The following is a 19,819-nucleotide window of genomic DNA, read 5'->3' as shown; positions in this document are numbered from 1 at the left end:
GATAAAGCCATACGGCTGAAGGCTTGTATTCTCAGGATGGGGAGCTCCACGTTATGGGGAGCCCTGTAGCCTAACAATATCAGCCAGCAGTCGCCCAGAATGGCCACTTCTATTAGATGCGACTGTTCTGGGACTGTACCCGGCTCTTCCCGATTTGCCCTGGTGCGTTGGCACTCGGGGTAATAAGGAGTTAATGGCAGCCCAAAGCTGCCACTAAATCCTAGATTAATCATTGCAGGCGTCTATGAGACACCCCCAATGATTAACCAGTTAATTAAAGTTAATAAACACACACAGTGAAAAAATCCTTTATTTGAAATAATAAACAATAACAAAGACCCTCGTTCACCCCTTTATTAGGTACGCAAAAAACTCATCCTTGTCCGACGTAATCCACGGAGGTCCCGCGTCGCTTCCAGCTCTGCTACATGAAGGTGACAGGAGCTGCAGAAGACACCGCCTCTCCTGTCACCTCCACGCAGCAACTGAGGTGAGAAGCACGATCAGCTGATGTCAGTCAGGTTACTCGCGGCCACCGCTGAATCCTACAACAGTGACAGCAAGTCGCCCGAGTGACAGCAATAAAGTCACAGGTCAGTTGCGGTCACTGAGGGAGGAGCCATCTGGCCACGGGTAACCTGAGTGACAGCAGCGCTAATCGCGCTGCTCAATTCAGTCACTCAGGGGATTAGCGGTCACTGGTGAGTCCTTCACGGGTGACCGCTAATCAGGATGCGACACAGACAAAGCCACGGCATGACAATGAAGTCGGGTGAAGTACACCCGAGTTCATTTTGATCGTGCGTCTCTGTCTGTGTCTGCTGTCATCTGCCATTCAGCTCTGCTACATGGCTGTCTGTGGCTGCTGTCAGCGGCCATGTAGCAGAGCTGAATGGCAGATGACAGTTGCTGAGAAAAAAAAGGATCAACACTGATCACACACGCATTGCACATGCACTGCAATCATGAGAAAAATCTCAGGATCGCAGTGCAGTTGCATTGCACTCTGACCTAACGTGAACTTAAATCTGCCGAGTTTTTTTTCAGCCAACTCGGACCGATTTTACTCGCATAAATGTGTTTCCAGCCAAAGAATGAAACTCCATATGTCAGTCGCGGTAAGCATTAAATCCAGAAAGCACTATGCCATCAATGAGTTGCTGACGTCACCATGTGTAAGAAACTCTGTGTCTGGCATTGACCAGTAGTTAGTTATGGAACATTGATCGTTGAACGAGGCTCCATAGGTTGGAATATGGATTTGGGGGATGTTTTGAGACCACTACACCATGGACTATTATATTGAATCTTCATGGCTTTTTTTAGCTAAACAGGTGAACAAGGAATAGTGTGGAAGAGTCATTATTCAAATAAACTATTATCCTGCATGTCTTTTTTTAACTTTATGCTTACTCGGTTAGTAGTGGGGTTGTCTGATAGACCAGTCTCCATTACTAACCTCTGCCTTGTTGCCAGCTGACAATTCACAGTTGACATCAACCCAAAAAATATTACCCTGATTGTCACTACATTAGGGCAATTGTGAAAAGCATGACAAATCACCAGAATTGTTGCATTTAATGTGATGCGCCAATTCTGGGGTGACTGCGTGTTGGTATTTTTAGTCTGGGAAGGGCCCAATAACAATGGATGTTCCCAGCCCTATAATACATCCAGCTGTCTTGCTTTACCTTGGCTGGTTATCAAAAAATAGAGGGGCCCATTGTTGTTTTATTTATATATTGGATCAAACTAGGCTAAACAAGGTCCATGTGTAATAACCGCTCTCAGCCTAAAAATACCAGCCCACAGCCACCCCAGAATGAGCACATCCTTTAGATGCACAAATTCTGGCAGTGTGCCTGGTTCTTCCTGATTTCCCTGGTGTGGTGACAATCTGGGTAATATTTTTCAGGGTTGTCAGCTGTGAATTATCAGTTGGCATGAAGCCCAGAAGTTAGTAATTAAGATGTGTCTATCAGACACCCCCATTACTAACGCTGTAAGTGTAAAGTTAAAAAACCCCACAGGAAAAAATTATTTATTGAATAAAGACTCCCCTACACTAACCATCGTTCACCAATTTATTTAAAAAAAAAGCCATGAAGATCTGACGTAATCCATGGTGCATTGGTCCCATGACATCCTCCGCATCCATACTTCATTCTATGGAGTATTGTTCCGAGGACAATACTTCAGAGGTCACTCCCAGTGAGTGCAAGACCCAAAGTTTCTGACATTCTATGATGTCAGTAAGCCAGTGACGTAACCGTGCATGAGAAATTCTGGGTCTGGTGCTGAGCAGCAGTGACTTATGGAACATATTTCTCTAAACAAGACTCCATAGGTTGGAGTATGGATTTGGGGGATGTCGTGGGACCACTACAGCATCACATCGGATCTTCATGATTTTATTTTATAAATTGGTGAATAAGGGATAGGAAAGTGGTGTCTTTATTCAAATAAACAGTTTTTTTTCCTGTGTGTCTTTCTAACTTTATTAGACACCTCCATTAGTAATTCAGTAAGTGTAGACTCCTCTCCAGATTTTCATATGCCCCAGAGCTCTTCTAGGGGGTCTGCTAGAAGTATTCTCTAGTTCCCTATAGACTTCCATTATGCTCATTACTCGAATCGAGCCAGTCCAACCATCAGACCCGCTCGATTCAAGTAACGAGCACTCAAACGCTTTAGTGCTCGCTCATCACTTATAATGAATAGTTAAAATCTTTGTCCTAGGCACTATCAGTATTATTAGGACGATTCTCACATAAATTTAATTAAACCTTTATCAACTCTGAATAGATACAACTAATTGTATCATGAATATGTTAGGGATTATTGTACTTCCTCAACCTTTTAGTCATATATATAAACGGATATCAGCCAGGGTCAGCATCAGACTCATATAATGAATATCTAACTATTTATTTACCAGATAGTCTCCTGATGAACCCACTGGCAATAATGTGGGTGAAACACGTAGAGACATGGATACATACAGACACTGTACAGAGTTACTGTACATTTATAGGCAGGGGTCATATTAGTAGATTAGCAGGCAAAGCCATTATGTTTGTGCCTCCATAAAAAATGTACATAGGGGAATAAATTTAAGATTTACTAAAATTTAAGTGTTGTAGTGTACACCATTTTCCTTTTAAGCTGATAATTTTCAGCATTGATGTTCCATCACTAAAATGTTGTTGCATTTATTTTATTACTTGAAGGTTGGAAAAAGTAAATATAAATTTTTTAATATAAATTATAAAGTATTTTAACCATTGCATCTACCTAGTCAGTGATTTAGTTTTGTGGTTTGTGGATTTAATAAAAAGGTGATCAGCAGTGATAACTTGTACAGTGGTGGTCAGTTCCAGGGCCAGTTGAGCACAGTTAGTACGGCAGAGTCGTTTTCACTCTCCAGAGTCACTATGTGACTTTTTATCTTCATTAGATTGTAAGCTCTTTTGGTCAGCAAGGTTTTCTCCTGTAATGTGTAAGGTCTTATGATCAGTGGTGTTCTTAAGGGTGCTTTACATGCTGCGACGTCGCTAGCGATCTCGTTAGCGATGTAAGACGCCAGACCGCACATGTGACCGGCGCTGCAAAAAATGATCTATGTGCGATCTTGGCAAATCTTATCTGCGATCTGGCGTGTCACATTGCTAACGAGATCGCTAGCAATGTCACAGCATGTAAAGCACCCTTTACTCTCTCCACTCCCCCACATCTATTTTACGAGCAATTACAAGTTTTCCACTATAGAGAGTCACCGCAAAATTATTTTTGGGGAACAAAGTAGGCCAACTAGAATTTCTAAATATGCACTAATCTCTAGTTTGTAACCTAACCTAATTTTGAGCAATGCTGTATATTACAGGCAGATTGGTTGACAATATTATTCTTTTATAAAGTAAATGAAAAATAGCTACAGACATTTAGCTACTGCTTCAAGGTACCAGAAGATTTAGCATTATCTATTACACTCTATTGAAAGTTTATGTCATCATTGGATGTCATTGATGATTACATGAATCACATTTTTGTAATTATATATACATTACACACCATAAATAAACATAGTAACAAATATATATTTATTGATATGCATACACATGGCTAAGGTTTAAGTATTTTTTATTAATGGCTGTTCATCTTTCGTTGTACAGCAAAGAAAATGAAGATTATGATGAATTTGAGGGAGAAAATCCTGATGCAACAGGTACTATATAGATTTAATATTTCACCTAAATACCGATAGCATAACTAGCGCTACTATGTTCTGTGTCCTTTTAACTTAAACCACTTTTTAAAATATCTTTCTTTTCCAGAGAAATATATTCCCAGAATAATTTGCTCACATGATGATTTTTCTGAAGACAACAATGATGAAGTAACAGAAGATAAAAGTAAAGCAAAGAACAATGAGGACGAAAGTGATGTGCAATTGTTTGTAAGTCTTTTTTGGGGGATATTGAATCTGTCAATGTTCTTGTTTTAATTCTAACAAATTGGGGTAATTTACTTTTCTTTTATATACATGTAGTTTTGAAAAGATAAAGATAGTATGCTTTTTACTGCATTCCATTCTTTGTTGGAAAGGTATTCCATTGTCATTTCATTTTGTACACTTGGATTCTTTTTACATCTTTACAAAGCATTGGCTTTTTTGTGTGGGCTAGAATATGCGCGTTTAAATATATTCTTCCTATTTATCATGTTTAATAGGAAATGGATCTATTGTTCACTTTATATTTTTATTCACACTGGGGATAATTGTGTTGTTCGCTTCAGCTCATATTTATGTTCAATTCTTTGTTAATTACCGTTTATTTTTATTCTATTTTGCTGTTTTTCAGTACTATTGACTGAAATGTTAAAGGGAAACTAACGTAAAATTAGCTTATTTCCTTTCATTGTATAGTGTATGCTACAAAAGACCTTTATTATGGGTTTCAAAAAGAGCGCTTGCAAAGGTTGATTATAGCAGGAATACATGTCCTCCTACTCTCCTCTTCACCCAGCAGAGAAACCATAGCAGTCTGTGCTCTGGGCATGAATGCTTGCTCAGTTCGACATTTAGATTGTATTGTATTTTCAGAAAGGTAAAATGATGCTTAAGAAACACCACACAAATAATGTATAAGTGGGAAAATGGCATTAATTTATTAAAAATTATTGAGATGGATGGATGGATGGATGGATGGATGGATAGACAGAGTAATACAGCCATATAGACTGGATATAATTAAATTATATAAAATTATAAAAATAATTATCTTGAGAACTGTAGAAACAGTATACAATAAAAGCAGCAAAATTAGCAAAAATATACTTCTGTATAATGCAGCATGTACACCTTAATGAACCATTGTTGCAACATACAGTTCCCCAATATTAACCACTTTAATTAAATTAATGGGCTTATGCATAATCCCTGCTCCAGAGGACTGTTAATGCATACATTTTGTCTTATGGCGGCACCATCAACAAATTCTGGCTGTCACACTGACAGATTCTACACTGTACAAGGAAGTAAAATAATCAGTCCATGTCTCTAAAAAAATATGTATATTGAAAGTAGCGTCCCCAAATACATTCACATAGTCATTAGGGAACTGTGTGACATCAGTAATGTTGTGAAAAGGAATTCCCTGTGCACATTTTGGAAGCATGCAGAGGAGACATTACCGGTGTCTTTTCTGCCTGCTTGTGAATACAGATAACTGCAATCAAGTTAACTAATTTATTTATTAACTAATAGATACAGCAAAGCATGAAAAAAACTAAAACAAGTAAAAAGCCTCCAACTCCAAAAAGGTGTCCCAAATATGTTCTTTCCTTCACACCCATACCTCTTCCCCCCAACTCCCCCCCCCCCTTTAAGAAAAAAGAGAAAATAAATGCAAAACATCTTGGGGTACACAAAAACAAAGAAATAACTTCACCTTAATTTAGTAACCATGAACATTAGATTAACATTGGCTGAACATGCCAATTATTGTAAGAATGGCCAACTATATAATGTATATAAGGCTACCTAAGGATATTTGGTTACCTATGTTAATCTTCCATGCTGGATATCAACGAGGATTGAAAATAACTAGAGATGGAAATTTAAAAATCAAATTCACCAGCTTTGCCAAATTTTCCAAAAACATTTGCATCATAATACATAGTGTTATACATGTATTTTCTGTATAAAGGAGTCTAAGTTCTCCTATGGGTGTATTGAACCTGTTTTTAGATTTTTAATGCAAATGAAGCCTTATTGTTATCCAACTGATCCTGACTTATTTGGATAGGGAAAGTCAGATGGTAACCAGAGGGGACCAACTGCAGTATTTGGGTGCTGTGTACAGATCTAATATTTGACTATTACAACAAGGAAGTGTGCAAAAAAAAAGTAAATGTACATTTCTTATGTTTTAGGAGGTAGACAGTTGTGTTTTAAGTTTCTGGATTATGGAGATTTTTCTTTTAGTTTAAAAATAATACAGTTACAACTTGCCTGTTTCACAAAGCAAGACGCACACTTTCTGTGATACAAAAGCCTTGGTTTCAGGATTTTAGTTTAGTAGCAAAATTAGGGCTGATGGAGTTTAAAGTTGCCATTTTAGTTTTTACTGTAAAGAATAAAAAAGTCTGATATATTTCTTTTACTACAATATATATCAGAGGATTCTCAGTTAAACTGAGGGACTATGCAGGTTCAGCCCTTTTCTGCATCTCACGAATCTCTGGACTATTTTTCTCTGAATAAGACTACAACTCCCATTTTCAATATGATTCATCACTGATGTAGTACATCGTCATTAGATCTTTTCCTACCTCTATGTGGAAAGAGTTGTGCACTCTGACCTCCTATTCCTATGATTGAAGAAGAGCTTAGAATTAGTGATGAGCGAACCCGAACTTTAAAGTTCAGGGTTCGTACAGATCACATAGTGATTGTGTACAGGATCCCGAATATGAGCTTTCCTGGGAAGCTCGTGTTACAGTTCGGGTCCAGGGGCTGTAATAAAAAAGCACATTATCAAAAAACATTATGATTATAATTACAGGTCCAAAGACACGTCCTGCACACTGTCCCCCAGCTGCTTCTGCTTCTGCATCCGATCATTGCTGTGCCGCCATTAACCACCACTAACTTACAGGACCTGCCATGATGTCATAGCCATGTGACGAGTCTGGTATGAATGTTGTAAAGACATTGAGTTAGACTGGTCACATGGCTATGACGTCAAGGCAGGTCCTTTTAACTTCTGGAGGTATGCACTGCTCATCACTCAGTAATCTTCGGCAGTTTTTGGCCGTGTTCGCTGTGACTTCAGGGTTCACCTGAGTCTATGGCTCATGGACTCAATTGAACTTTGATTGTCACTGTGCGAGTCTTGCATCGCATCACCCGGTATGAACACACACAGTCCTGACAGGAGCGGTTAGCTGCATGTATTTCCATGCAGCTGAGGTGCTCATGTCCGGAGAGTGTTAGCCCGTGCCGGGTGATACCAATGCAAGACTGCAGAGTCATACATAAGTGGAACTCAGGCCTCAGTGTACGCCTGCTTCTCACTCTGTATAGACTATTGCCTGTGCAGAGTGATGAAGCAGAATGGACAATGCTCTCTCTGCTTCTCACTCTGTATAGACACTGTCTGTAGAGAGTAATGAAGCAGTGCTGACAATGCTCTACCTGTGGACTACGTCGGACTAAGGATTTTTTTTATAATAAAGAGGAAGTCTCTAAATGTTTTTATTTTGTTTTATTTCTAACAAAAAAATTCTCTGTGTTGTGTTTTTTTTTACTGTTTACTAGAAATTCAAGGTGGCCATGTCTTATTTGGTGTGACACCATGAATTTAGGGCTTAGTACCAGCTGCAAATGCAAAGCTGGAATTAAGCCCTTTATTACCCAGCGTGCCACCGCCATCAGGGCCACTGGACGAGCCGGGTAAAGAGCCTGAAAATAGCGCTAAGAAACAATGTGCCTTTCCAGGGGCGGCTGCGGGCTGTATTTTTTAGCGTGGGGGTTCACAACGCTTGGGCCTTACCATGCTAAGATTTCCAGCCCCTAGGTGCCTAGTTTTACCTGACTGGCGCTCAAAATATGGTGAGAGTCCATGCAGTTTTTTTATTAATTTTTAAAATAATTAAAAAAAAAATAAAAGGCTTTCTGTATTTTGATTGCCAGCCAAGGTAAAGCCAGTCAGATGGGGGTAGACATCCATTTTATCTGTGCTGAGACAGAAAAATACCAAGGAGTGCTACATCGTTTTTTTTAATGATTTATTTCTATACAACTATATATTTTGTACATATACAGTATACAGTATATATATATATATATATATATATATATATATATATATATATATATATATATATATGTGTGTGTTTACAGCTCTGGCAAAAATTAAGAGATCACTGCAAAAGTGTCAGTAAATGAAATTGTTCTTTCGTTCCATAAACTACTGTTACATGTCTCCGAATTTCCAAGCAAAAAAATTTTGAATCTATTTTCTGAAAATAGTAGTTTATAGAATAAAACAACAATCTACAGTTTACTCAAAAATATACCTATAAGTAAAAAGATCTGAAAAACTGAAAATTTTGCAGTGGTCCCTTAATTTTTGCTAGAGCTGTACAAATATGTATGTGTATATATATATATATATATATATATATATATATATATATATATATATATATATAAAAATATATATATAATATATATATATATATACAGTACAGACCAAGCATTTGGAGACACCTCATTCAAAGAGTTTTCTTTATTTTCATGACTCTGAAAATTGTAGATTCCCATTGAAGGCATCAAAACTATTAATTAACACATGTGGAATGAAGTACTTAACAAAAAGTGTGAAACAACTGAAACTATGTCTTATATTCTAAGTTCTTCAAAGTAGCCACCTTTTGCTTTCATTACTGCTTTGCACACTCTTGGCATTCTCTTGATGAGCTTCAAGAGGTAATCACCGAAAAATGGTCTTCCAACAGTCTTGAAGGAGTTCCCAGAGATGCTTAGCACTTGTTGGCCCTATTGCCTTCACTCTGTGGTCCAGCTCACCCCAAACCATCTCGATTGGGTTCAGGTCTGGTGACTGTGGAGGCCAGGTCATCTGGCGGAGCACCCCATCACTCTCCTTCTTAGTCAAATAGCCCTTACACAGCCTGGAAATGTGTTTGGGGTCATTATCCTGTTGAAAAATAAATGATGGTCCAACTAAACGCAAACTGGATGGAATAGCATGCTGCTGCAAGATGCTGTGGTAGCCATGCTGGTTCAGTATGCCTTCAATTTTGAATAAATCCCCAACAATGTCACCAGCAAAGCACCCCCACACCATCACACTTCCTCCATGCTTCATGGTGGGAACCAGGCATGTAGTGTCCACCCGTTCACCTTTTCTGCGTCGCACAAAGACACGGTGGTTGGATCCAAAGATCTCAAATTTGGACTCATCAGACCAAAGCACAGATTTCCACCGGTCTAATATCCATTCCTTGTGTTCTTTAGCCCAAACAAGTCTCTTCTGCTTGTTGCCTGTCCTTAGCAGTGGTTTCCTAGAAGCCATTTTTCTATGAAGGCCTGCTGCACAAAGTCTCCTCTTAACAGTTGTTCTAGAGATGTGTCTGCTGCTAGAACTCTGTGTGGCATTGACCGGTCTCTAATCTGAGCTGCTGTTAACCTGCAATTTCTGAGGCTGGTGACTGAGATAAACTTATCCTCCGCAGCAGATGTGACTCTTGGTCTTCCTTTCCTGGAGCGGTCCTCATGTGAGCCACTTTCTTTGTAGCATTTGATGGTTTTTGCCATTGCACTAGGGGCCACTTTCAAAGTTTTCCTAATTTTTCGGACTGATTGACCTTCATTTCTTAAAGTAATGATGGTCACTCGTTTTTCTTTACTTAGCTGCTTTTTACATGCCATAATACAAATTCTAACAGTTTATTCAGTAGGACATTCAGCTGTGTATCCACCAGATGTCTGCACAACGCAATTGATAGCCCCAACCCCATTTATAAGGCAAGAAATCCCACTTATTAAATGTGACAGAGAACACCTGTGAAGTGAAAACCATTTCCAGTGACTACCTCTTGAAGCTCATCAAGAGAATGCCAAGAGTTTGCAAAGCAATAATCAAAGCAAAAGGTGGCTACTTTGAAGAACCTAGAATATAAGACATTTTTTCAGTTGTTTCACACTTTTTTGTTAAGTATTTCATTCCACATGTTTTAATTCATAGTTTTGATGCCTTCAATGTGAATCTACAATTTTCAGAGTCAGCACAGATAAAATGGATGGCTATAGGCTGCCACCCCACCCCAATCTCTCTGGCTTTACCTTGGCTGGCAATTGAAATAGAGGGAAGCACATTCATTTTTTTTTAATTATTTAAAAAGAAAAGCGTGGGCTCCAGCCATATTTTGATCACCAGCCAGGTAAAACCAGGCAGCTGGGGACTGGGATTCTCCATAGCCCACAGCCGCCCTTGGAAATGATGCATTGTTTCTTAGCACCATTTCCAGGTGCTTTACCCAGTTCATCCAGCAGCCCTGATGTCAGTGGCAAGCTGGGCAATAAAGGGTTAATACCTGTGTTATATTCTCAGTTGGCACTAAGCCCGAAATTCATGGTGTCACGCCAAATTAGACATGACCACCATGAATTTCTAGTAAACAGTAAAAAAACCACAACACACAGAAAAAATCTTTTTATTAGAAAGAAATAAAACAAAAAAACATTCAGAGACTCCATCTTTATTATTAAAAAAATCTTAGTCTGACATAGTCCACAGGGAGAGCCATGTCAACTCTGCTTCATCACTCTGTAAAGACAAATGTCTATACAGAGCAAGAAGCAGGGAGAGCCATGTCAGCTCTGCTTCATCACTCTGTATACAGCGAGAAGCAGGCTGACAGTGAGGGTATGATGCCACTTGCGACTCGCATCGGTATCAGCCGGTACGGCCTAACATTTTTCAGACAGGAGCACCTCAGCTGCATGGAAATACATGCAGCTGAATGCTCCTGTCAGGAGAGTGTGCAGCTGTACCAGGTGATGCAATGCCACACTCGCACAGTGACAGTAAAAGTTCAGTTAACAGGACATTCGATGACGTCATAGTCATGTGAGCAGTCTGTAAGCCAATGTCTATATAACATTCACACCAGACTGGTCACATGGCTATGACATCATGGAAGGTTCTTTAGGCAGTGGTGCTCACTTACCAGGGGACACAGCAATGATCGGACGTGGAAGCAGAAGCGGCCGGGAGACAAAGTCTGGAGAACGCGTCGCGGGACCTGCAAGTATAATCACAATGTTTATTATTAACTATATTCTTTATTTTACAGCCCCCCGACCCATACAATAATTGTAAAGCCTGAGTTTAGTGTTCGGACGCAGGTTTGCGTTATCTTTGAACACAAACTCGATCTCTACAAAACGTTCAGGCGAGGCTTCCGATCCCGAACATCGGGGAGATCACCCATCACTACTTACAATGCTTGGCCAGCTTCATTGTTTATACTGGCTGTAATAGTCCACCATGATTGACTTTTTTTGGTGATCCTAATAAATTCAATCTCTGAGTTTAGAACTCATTGGAACTTGCAAATTTCAGGAAATTCAACTAAAAATCAATCCTCCACAGATCGATCCACTCATCTCTAGACATGACACTTTGTAACTGGCAGTAGATTATATTATTATCCTAGTTAAGAACCCATACACACTCTAGACTGAGCATGCATGTATATGGAAAGGTTCGGAGAAACAGCTGTTCCCCAAATGAACATTTTAAGCTATGTAGCCAGTGCAATCTGTGTAAAACACTAGTCATAAATTCCCATTTGTAAAAGGGTTAAACATGAAAATACAGATCATGGAAATTATATGTTCATTTGTTCACTAAAATCTATCAAATATAGGGAAAACAATTTAGATAGTTTTCCTTAGTGTCTCAGAGACACACGTTTTCTTTATTACATAGCAGTATTCCATGCATATAATACAGTGGAGCATTAATAACTGTGACTCATCTATTTTTCAACCTGAATACAGAAGGAGTATACTTCAGATACAGTAATTTCTTTTCTATGGAAAATGGAGACTAAACTTTTTTTTGCTGTGTTTACTACTTTCCATCTATTGTGGAAAAACAACGAAAACAGCAATTGATGATTTTCCAAAATATGTTGTTCCATCCAAAACTATATATTACAAATGTGCTTCTGCCTAATATATACTAACATGCATCTACTAACATTAGTTTCACAAGAGAAGGGGCAATTTTGCATTTACAGATACTTTTGTTTCTTGGTAATGTGTGTGACATAGTCATAGGGAGGCAATATATAAGGCTGCAGACTTGACATTTTTTAGACAGAATAATATTATAAAGTAATTATTTAATTTATTTAGGTAGGGATAAATTAATAAATTAAATTTTACATCATTAGTATTTTGCTATTAGATGGGTCTCTTGATTTGGAGCCACATTTGCTACATGCACAAAAGAAAGCTATACCATATATACTCAAGTATAAGTCGACCTTAGTATAAGCCAACACCCCTAATTTTATCACAAAATACTGGAAAACCGTCTTGACTCCAGTATAAGCCTAGGGAGGGAAATGCTGCAGCTACTGATAAGTTTAAAAAAAAAAAAAATAAAATGTACTGTGCCCATCCTTGTCCCCCCTTGTAGTAGTGTCTTGTTCTTGTGCCCCCTCCCCTTATTGTAATGTGCCCATCCTTGTGTCCCTTCCTTGGACCCTCTAGTAATATTCCCTACAGTAATATGCTCCTATTGGTCCCCTTCTTGTCCTCTATTATGAATACAAATTATTCTCACCTGTCCTCCATTCCCGCGGAGACCTCAGCTGCTGCTTGTAGACCCCTCTGTGATTGCGTCCAATGCACGGGGCTGCAGTCTGCCATCGTAGCTTTACTGCAGTTGAATGCTTTCCGGCGGCAGCGGTGCAGTAAAGCATTCAACTGCAGTAAAGCCATGACAGCAGCAGCGGCGGCCCCATGTACAGGACGTGATCACGGACGGGTCTATGTGCATGCGTTCTCCAAGAGGCACCGCTTGATGATCACGTCCTGTGCACGGAGCCGCCGCTGAAGTATGCCAGCGTGACTTTACAGCAGTTGAATGCTTTAGAGTGGCAGCGGTGCACATGGGACCACCGCTGTTGTCCACCGCCGCCGTTGTAAAGCATTCAACTACTGTAAAGACATGACTGCATCCTGCAGCCCCGTGCATCAGACGCTATCGTGGAGGGATCTATGTGCCTGTGGTCTAAAAGAAACAGCTGAGGTCACTGCAGGAACAGAGGAGGACAGGTGAGAATATGAGAATAATTTTTTTGTGGGACCCTGACCCGGGTATAAGCCGACGGTGGCATTTTCAGCTTAAAAAATAGGCTGAAAAACTCGGTTTAAACTCGAGTATGTACGGTGTGTATGTATATATACCGTATTTTTCGGACTATAAGACGCACTGGACTATAAGACGCACCCTGGTTTTAGAGGAGGAAAATGGGAAAATAAAACTTTAAGCAAAAAATGTGGTCATGACACACTGTTATGGGGCGAAGATCTGCTGCTGACACTGTTATGGGGGTAATGTCCCCAAATTCTCTACTAAGGTACCCCATCCTGGTAATGATCCTCCTGCCTTGTATATGATCCTGCTATAAACCCCCATCCATCCTGTTCACATATCCCCCCATCCAGCCTGTTCACATACCCCCCCATCCAGCCTGTTCACATACCCCCCCATCCAGCCTGTTCACATACCCCCCCATCCAGCCTGTTCACATACCCCCCCATCCAGCCTGTTCACATACCCCCCCATCCAGCCTGTTCACATACCCCCCCATCCAGCCTGTTCACATACCCCCCCATCCAGCCTGTTCACATACCCCCCCCATCCAGCCTGTTCACATACCCCCCATCCAGCCTGTTCACATACCCCCCATCCAGCCTGTTCACATACCCCCCCCCATCCAGCCTGTTCACATACCCCCCCATCCAGCCTGTTCACATACCCCCCCATCCAGCCTGTTCACATACCCCCCCATCCAGCCTGTTCACATACCCCCCATCCAGCCTGTTCACATACCCCCCATCCAGCCTGTTCACATACCCCCCCATCCAGCCTGTTCACATACCCCCCATCCAGCCTGTTCACATACCCCCCCATCCAGCCTGTTCACATACCCCCATCCAGCCTGTTCACATACCCCTCCATCCAGCCTGTTCACATACCCCCCCATCCAGCCTGTTCACATACCCCCCCATCCAGCCTGTTCACATACCCCCCCATCCAGCCTGTTCACATACCCCCCATCCAGCCTGTTCACATACCCCCCCATCCAGCCTGTTCACATACCCCCCATCCAGCCTGTTCACATACCCCCCATCCAGCCTGTTCACATACCCCCCCATCCAGCCTGTTCACATACCCCCCCATCCAGCCTGTTCACATGTTCACATACCCCCCATCCAGCCTGTTCACATACCCCCCATCCAGCCTGTTCACATACCCCCCCATCCAGCCTGTTCACATACCCCCCCCATCCAGCCTGTTCACATACCCCCCATCCTGCCTGGTCATATACTCCCATCCTGCTATATGCCCCCATCGTGCTCATATACCATCCTGGTACATGGCCTGTATCCTATAGCACAGAGAAAAAAATAAACGTTTATACTCACCTTTTCCTCACTCCCTGCAGCCGATCATCTTCCTCTGTGCGCCACTGACCTGTGTGTGTGTGTGTGTGTGTGTGGAGCCGTTCCCCTGCTGCATCGCGATGTCTTCCTGTCTGTGCCGATCAGCTGACCAGCATAGATCAGCTGACCGGCACAGACAGGAAGACATTGCGTGCAGCAGGGGGACGGCTCCACACACGGGGACGGGTGAGTGTACTGATTCACTGCACCCCGCGCTGGTAATGACGCGCGGGGGGCAGTGAATACAGCCGCACATGATCACTCCAGGCTGTAATTGCCAGGGGTGATCATGCGGCCGGCTCTTTGCTATGCACGCGTCCCCGCTCATCCTTCCACCCACCTGTCAGTGCCGGCTTCAGCGCTGAGAGATGGGCGGGAGGATGGGCGTGCATATGTAATGAGCGGGCCCACGTGGTCACGGCAGGCGCTGCTGCTGCCTGCTCGTGCCCCCGATGACCTGCAGCACCCTCATTCCCAGCCGCAGCCCTATAGTCAGACCATAAGATGCACCCCCAACTTTCCCCCAACATTTGGGGGAAAAAAAGTGCGTCTTATGGTCCGAAAAATACGGTGTATATATATATATATATATATATATATACATACAGTTAGGTCCAGAAATATTTGGACAGTGACACAAGTTTTGTTATTTTAGCTGTTTACAAAAACATGTTCAGAAATACAATTATATATATAATATGGGCTGAAAGTGCACACTCCCAGCTGCAATATGAGAGTTTTCACATCCAAATCGGAGAAAGGGTTTAGGAATCATAGCTCTGTAATGCATAGCCTCCTCTTTTTAAAGGGACCAAAAGTAATTGGACAAGGGACTCTAAGGGCTGCAATTAACTCTGAAGGCGTCTCCCTTGTTAACCTATAATCAATGAAGTAGTTAAAAGGTCTGGGGTTGATTACAGGTGTGTGGTTTTGCATTTGGAAGCTGTTGCTGTGACAAGACAACATGCGGTCTAAGGAACTCTCAATTGAGGTGAAGCAGAACATCCTGAGGCTGAAAAAGAAGAAAAAATCCATCAGAGAGATAGCAGACATGCTTGGAGTAGCAAAATCAACAGTCGGGTACATTCTGAGAAAAAAGGAATTGACTGGTGAGCTTGGGAACTCAAAAAGGCCTGGGCGTCCACGAATGACAACAGAGGTGGATGATCACCGCATACTTTCTTTGGCGAAGAAGAACCCATTCACAACATCAACTGAAGTCCAGAACACTCTCAGTGAAGTAGGTGTATCTGTCTCTAAGTCAACAGTAAAGAGAAGACTCCATGAAAGTAAATACAAAGGGTTCACATCTAGATGCAAACCATTCATCAATTCCAAAAATAGACAGGCCAGAGTCAAATTTGCTGAAAAACACCTCATGAAGCCAGCTCAGTTCTGGAAAAGTATTCTATGGACAGATGAGACAAAGATCAACCTGTACCAGAATGATGGGAAGAAAAAAGTTTGGAGAAGAAAGGGAACGGCACATGATCCAAGGCACACCACATCCTCTGTAAAACATGGTGGAGGCAACGTGATGGCATGGGCATGCATGGCTTTCAATGGCACTGGGTCACTTGTGTTTATTGATGACATAACAGCAGACAAAAGTAGCCGGATGAATTCTGAAGTGTACCGGGATATACTTTCAGCCCAGATTCAGCCAAATGCCGCAAAGTTGATCGGACGGCGCTTCATAGTACAGATGGACAATGATCCCAAGCATACAGCCAAAGCTACCCAGGAGTTCATGAGTGCAAAAAAGTGGAACATTCTGCAATGGCCAAGTCAATCACCAGATCTTAACCCAATTGAGCATGCATTTCACTTGCTCAAATCCAGACTTAAGACGGAAAGACCCACAAACAAGCAAGACCTGAAGGCTGCGGCTGTAAAGGCCTGGCAAAGCATTAAGAAGGAGGAAACCCAGCGTTTGGTGATGTCCATGGGTTCCAGACTTAAGGCAGTGATTGCCTCCAAAGGATTCGCAACAAAATATTGAAAATAAAAATATTTTGTTTGGGTTTGGTTTATTTGTCCAATTACTTTTGACCTCCTAAAATGTGGAGTGTTTGTAAAGAAATGTGTACAATTTTTACAATTTCTATCAGATATTTTTGTTCAAACCTTCAAATTAAACATTACAATCTGCACTTGAATTCTGTTGTAGAGGTTTCATTTCAAATCCAATGTGGTGGCATGCAGAGCCCAACTCTCGAAAATTGTGTCACTGTCCAAATATTTCTGGACCTAACTGTATATATATATATATATATATATATATACAGCGTCGGACTGGCTACCGGAGGAATCTCCAGTAATGCCACGCCTGGATTCAGGTACCTGCATTGCACTCCGGAGCTCTCACCTGAGCTCCAGGCTGCAGGCTAAACTGTACCGCGAGCGCTGAGTGATTGATTCCCTGGCGATTGTGATTCAGTTCATGTCAGCTGCAGACGGGCCGGGGTGATCCCGGTGCTCTCACCTGAACTCCGGAGATCATCCCGGCCTGTCTGCAGCTGTTATATATATATAATATACATACACAGCTCTGGCAAAAATTATGACTACTGCTAAATTTTCAGTTTCTCTGATTTTTCTCTTTATAGTTATATTTTTGTGTAAAATGTAAATTGTTCTTTTATTCTATAAACTTCTGACAACATGTCTCCGAATTTTCGAGCAATAAATTTTGTATTTATTTTCTGAAAATTAGAAATGGTCAAAATAACAAAACAATGCTTTGCTTTCAGACCACAAATACTACAAAGAAAACAAGTTTATAATCATTTAGAAACAACAATACTAATGTTTTAACTCAGGAAGAGTTCAGAAATTTATATTTTATGAAATAACCATGATTTTTAATCACAGCTTTCATGCATCTTGGCATGCTTTCCACCAGTTTTTCCACACTGCTTTTGGATGACCTAATGCACTCCTGGTGCAAAAATGTAAGCAGTTTTTCTTTATTTGATGGGTGGTGAGTATCCATCTTCCTCTTGATTACATTCCAGAGGTTCTCACAGCTGTCATGCGTTTTGGCATGCTTTCCACCAGTCTTTCAGACTGCTTTTGGGTGACCTTATGCCACTCCTGTAGAATGAGGTGGACTCTGGTTGGAATTCAACTGACACTGGAATTGAGATGTAGAGAAGCTGATTCTTATAAAACTGTGTAGGGATGTCTTAATTTTTGCCAGAGTTGCTTTAATATATATATATATATATATATATATATATATATATATATATATATATATAATAAATCATTTTTTTCCAGTGTTCAGAATGCTGAAAAAAGTAAGTTTCGCAAATGTACTTTCTTTACTTACCAAGAATCAATAACTTCACTAAACTCCTAATCATTCAGTTTTCAGCTTTGATTTTTACAAAATGTTGTCATTATCATTGAGATTTACAGCTCTAGCAGCTCATTTGTAGCAGTTCGATTGTTCATTTGTGTGCACAACCTTTGTTTGCTTGTTTTCTTTTTTGTTTACTGTTTTTTTAATAGTTTATTTAAAAATTATTCTCGTTATTCCTATAAAAAAGTTCAACCACTGACTGTTGGAGATTATTAAAGATTAAGCATTAAGAATAAATTTAGGTTAAGTATTGTTAGCAAAACACAGCTTTACAAGCATTTAGAGTGAATGCTTCTATTACTATTTCTAAAATAGAAACTTTAATTACTATGTTTCTTCCTGATTCAGGATACATGTCACTTTTTTCATATTATTATTGTAGACTAAATTAGCCCACATCAAAACCTATTTTTAAAATAAAATACAAATTATAAAAAAAGTAAATAATAAAATCTAATTGTCACATGTAGCTATTATGATACAAGCATGAGTGACATAATGTTCAATAATATACAGCATAACTTATTGTTCTGTAATCATTATGATTATGTGTCCATTTTTATAGGTCAAAGAGGTTGAAGGACAGCTTTTTCCTACTCTCCATGAATATTTTTGTGCATGTTATAATTATGTCCTATGATATGTTTGTACTTGTTTGAAGGTTTGTTTGTAATGAGTCAAGCAATGGAAATATCAGTGGTCAATTTTGTTCACCATGTTTTTCTTCCCTTAGTATTTTGTTACTTCAATAAGCAACTTCTTTTTAATAATTACTATCACGTTTTAAGGTACAAGAAATCACCAACGCATGTGATATCTGCTTTCATTTTTACTAAACTCTGATGTGTTATAATCAATTTTTACCTCCACTTTGCCTGAATCGAAAAATTAGATTTAACACAAATGACAATCATGTACACCGTGTCCCATTACTGTGCCAAAGCAAGTTATCAGTACATTTTCTGTAGCGTAAAAGGTTCAGATGAGGTAATAAAACAAATTTTGACCATCTCATTTGATTTTTCTAGAGGTATATTCCTTAGATATTTGTAATTTAGATTTGTACTTCCAACACTTTAATGACTTAAACAATGAAGCAGTATAAGACCTTGAAATACAGCCATCTAGCATGGTTGAAACCCACAGGCATTAGCTCACTAGACAGCTGAGCAGTTGACAAGTAGCATGAACCTTATGTTAGAAAAAGAAGAAATTGTAAGATTTGCATATAATTACCGAGATCATGCAAATGTCAGTTATGAATATAAAAAAACACAGGCATTTCACTGTTAAATCCTGACAGTTGGCATCACTGAAAAGCTCAAATGCATTTGAGTACTAGTTGGCAGAAGGTCATTAAAACAGAATTTGCAGATACATTAACACTCTCACTTTTCTTTGAGTGATAGTTTGCTATTTATAGTTGGCTGAGAGTTTCCAGAAAACATACTAGCACGATAAGTTGTAGTGGGCTTCAACATAAAAATTGCATGGAGAAGTATGGGGATACTGAGCCTTTTTTAATTGATTTGAAAGAAGCTATCAATATACAGTACGTATGCATAAAGTTGAGATCGAAATGATGGTTCTGACATTTGAGGGAAAAAAGACCTGAATGATTGGAGGCTTTCCATAGGAATGACAAAATTAACTAACTCCATAAAGAATACCAACAA

The 19,819-nt window shown here is 40.2% G+C and overlaps 1 protein-coding gene across 1 annotated transcript in view; it reads left to right on the top strand.

The window, feature by feature from the left end:
• Nucleotides 1-19,819, top strand: part of PPP1R3A (protein phosphatase 1 regulatory subunit 3A) — a 227,869-nt gene that overhangs the window by 172,117 nt on the left and 35,933 nt on the right. Inside the window, exons 2-3 of the mRNA XM_075345012.1 lie at nt 4,173-4,225; nt 4,335-4,456. Of these exons, the coding sequence (XP_075201127.1) occupies nt 4,173-4,225; nt 4,335-4,456 (175 nt within the window). The remainder of the gene's footprint in view (nt 1-4,172; nt 4,226-4,334; nt 4,457-19,819) is intronic.

The sequence above is a fragment of the Anomaloglossus baeobatrachus genome, chromosome 4 (assembly GCF_048569485.1).
Source record: "Anomaloglossus baeobatrachus isolate aAnoBae1 chromosome 4, aAnoBae1.hap1, whole genome shotgun sequence".
NCBI lineage: Eukaryota > Metazoa > Chordata > Amphibia > Anura > Aromobatidae > Anomaloglossus > Anomaloglossus baeobatrachus.
This window is presented reverse-complemented; position numbering and strand designations above follow the sequence as displayed.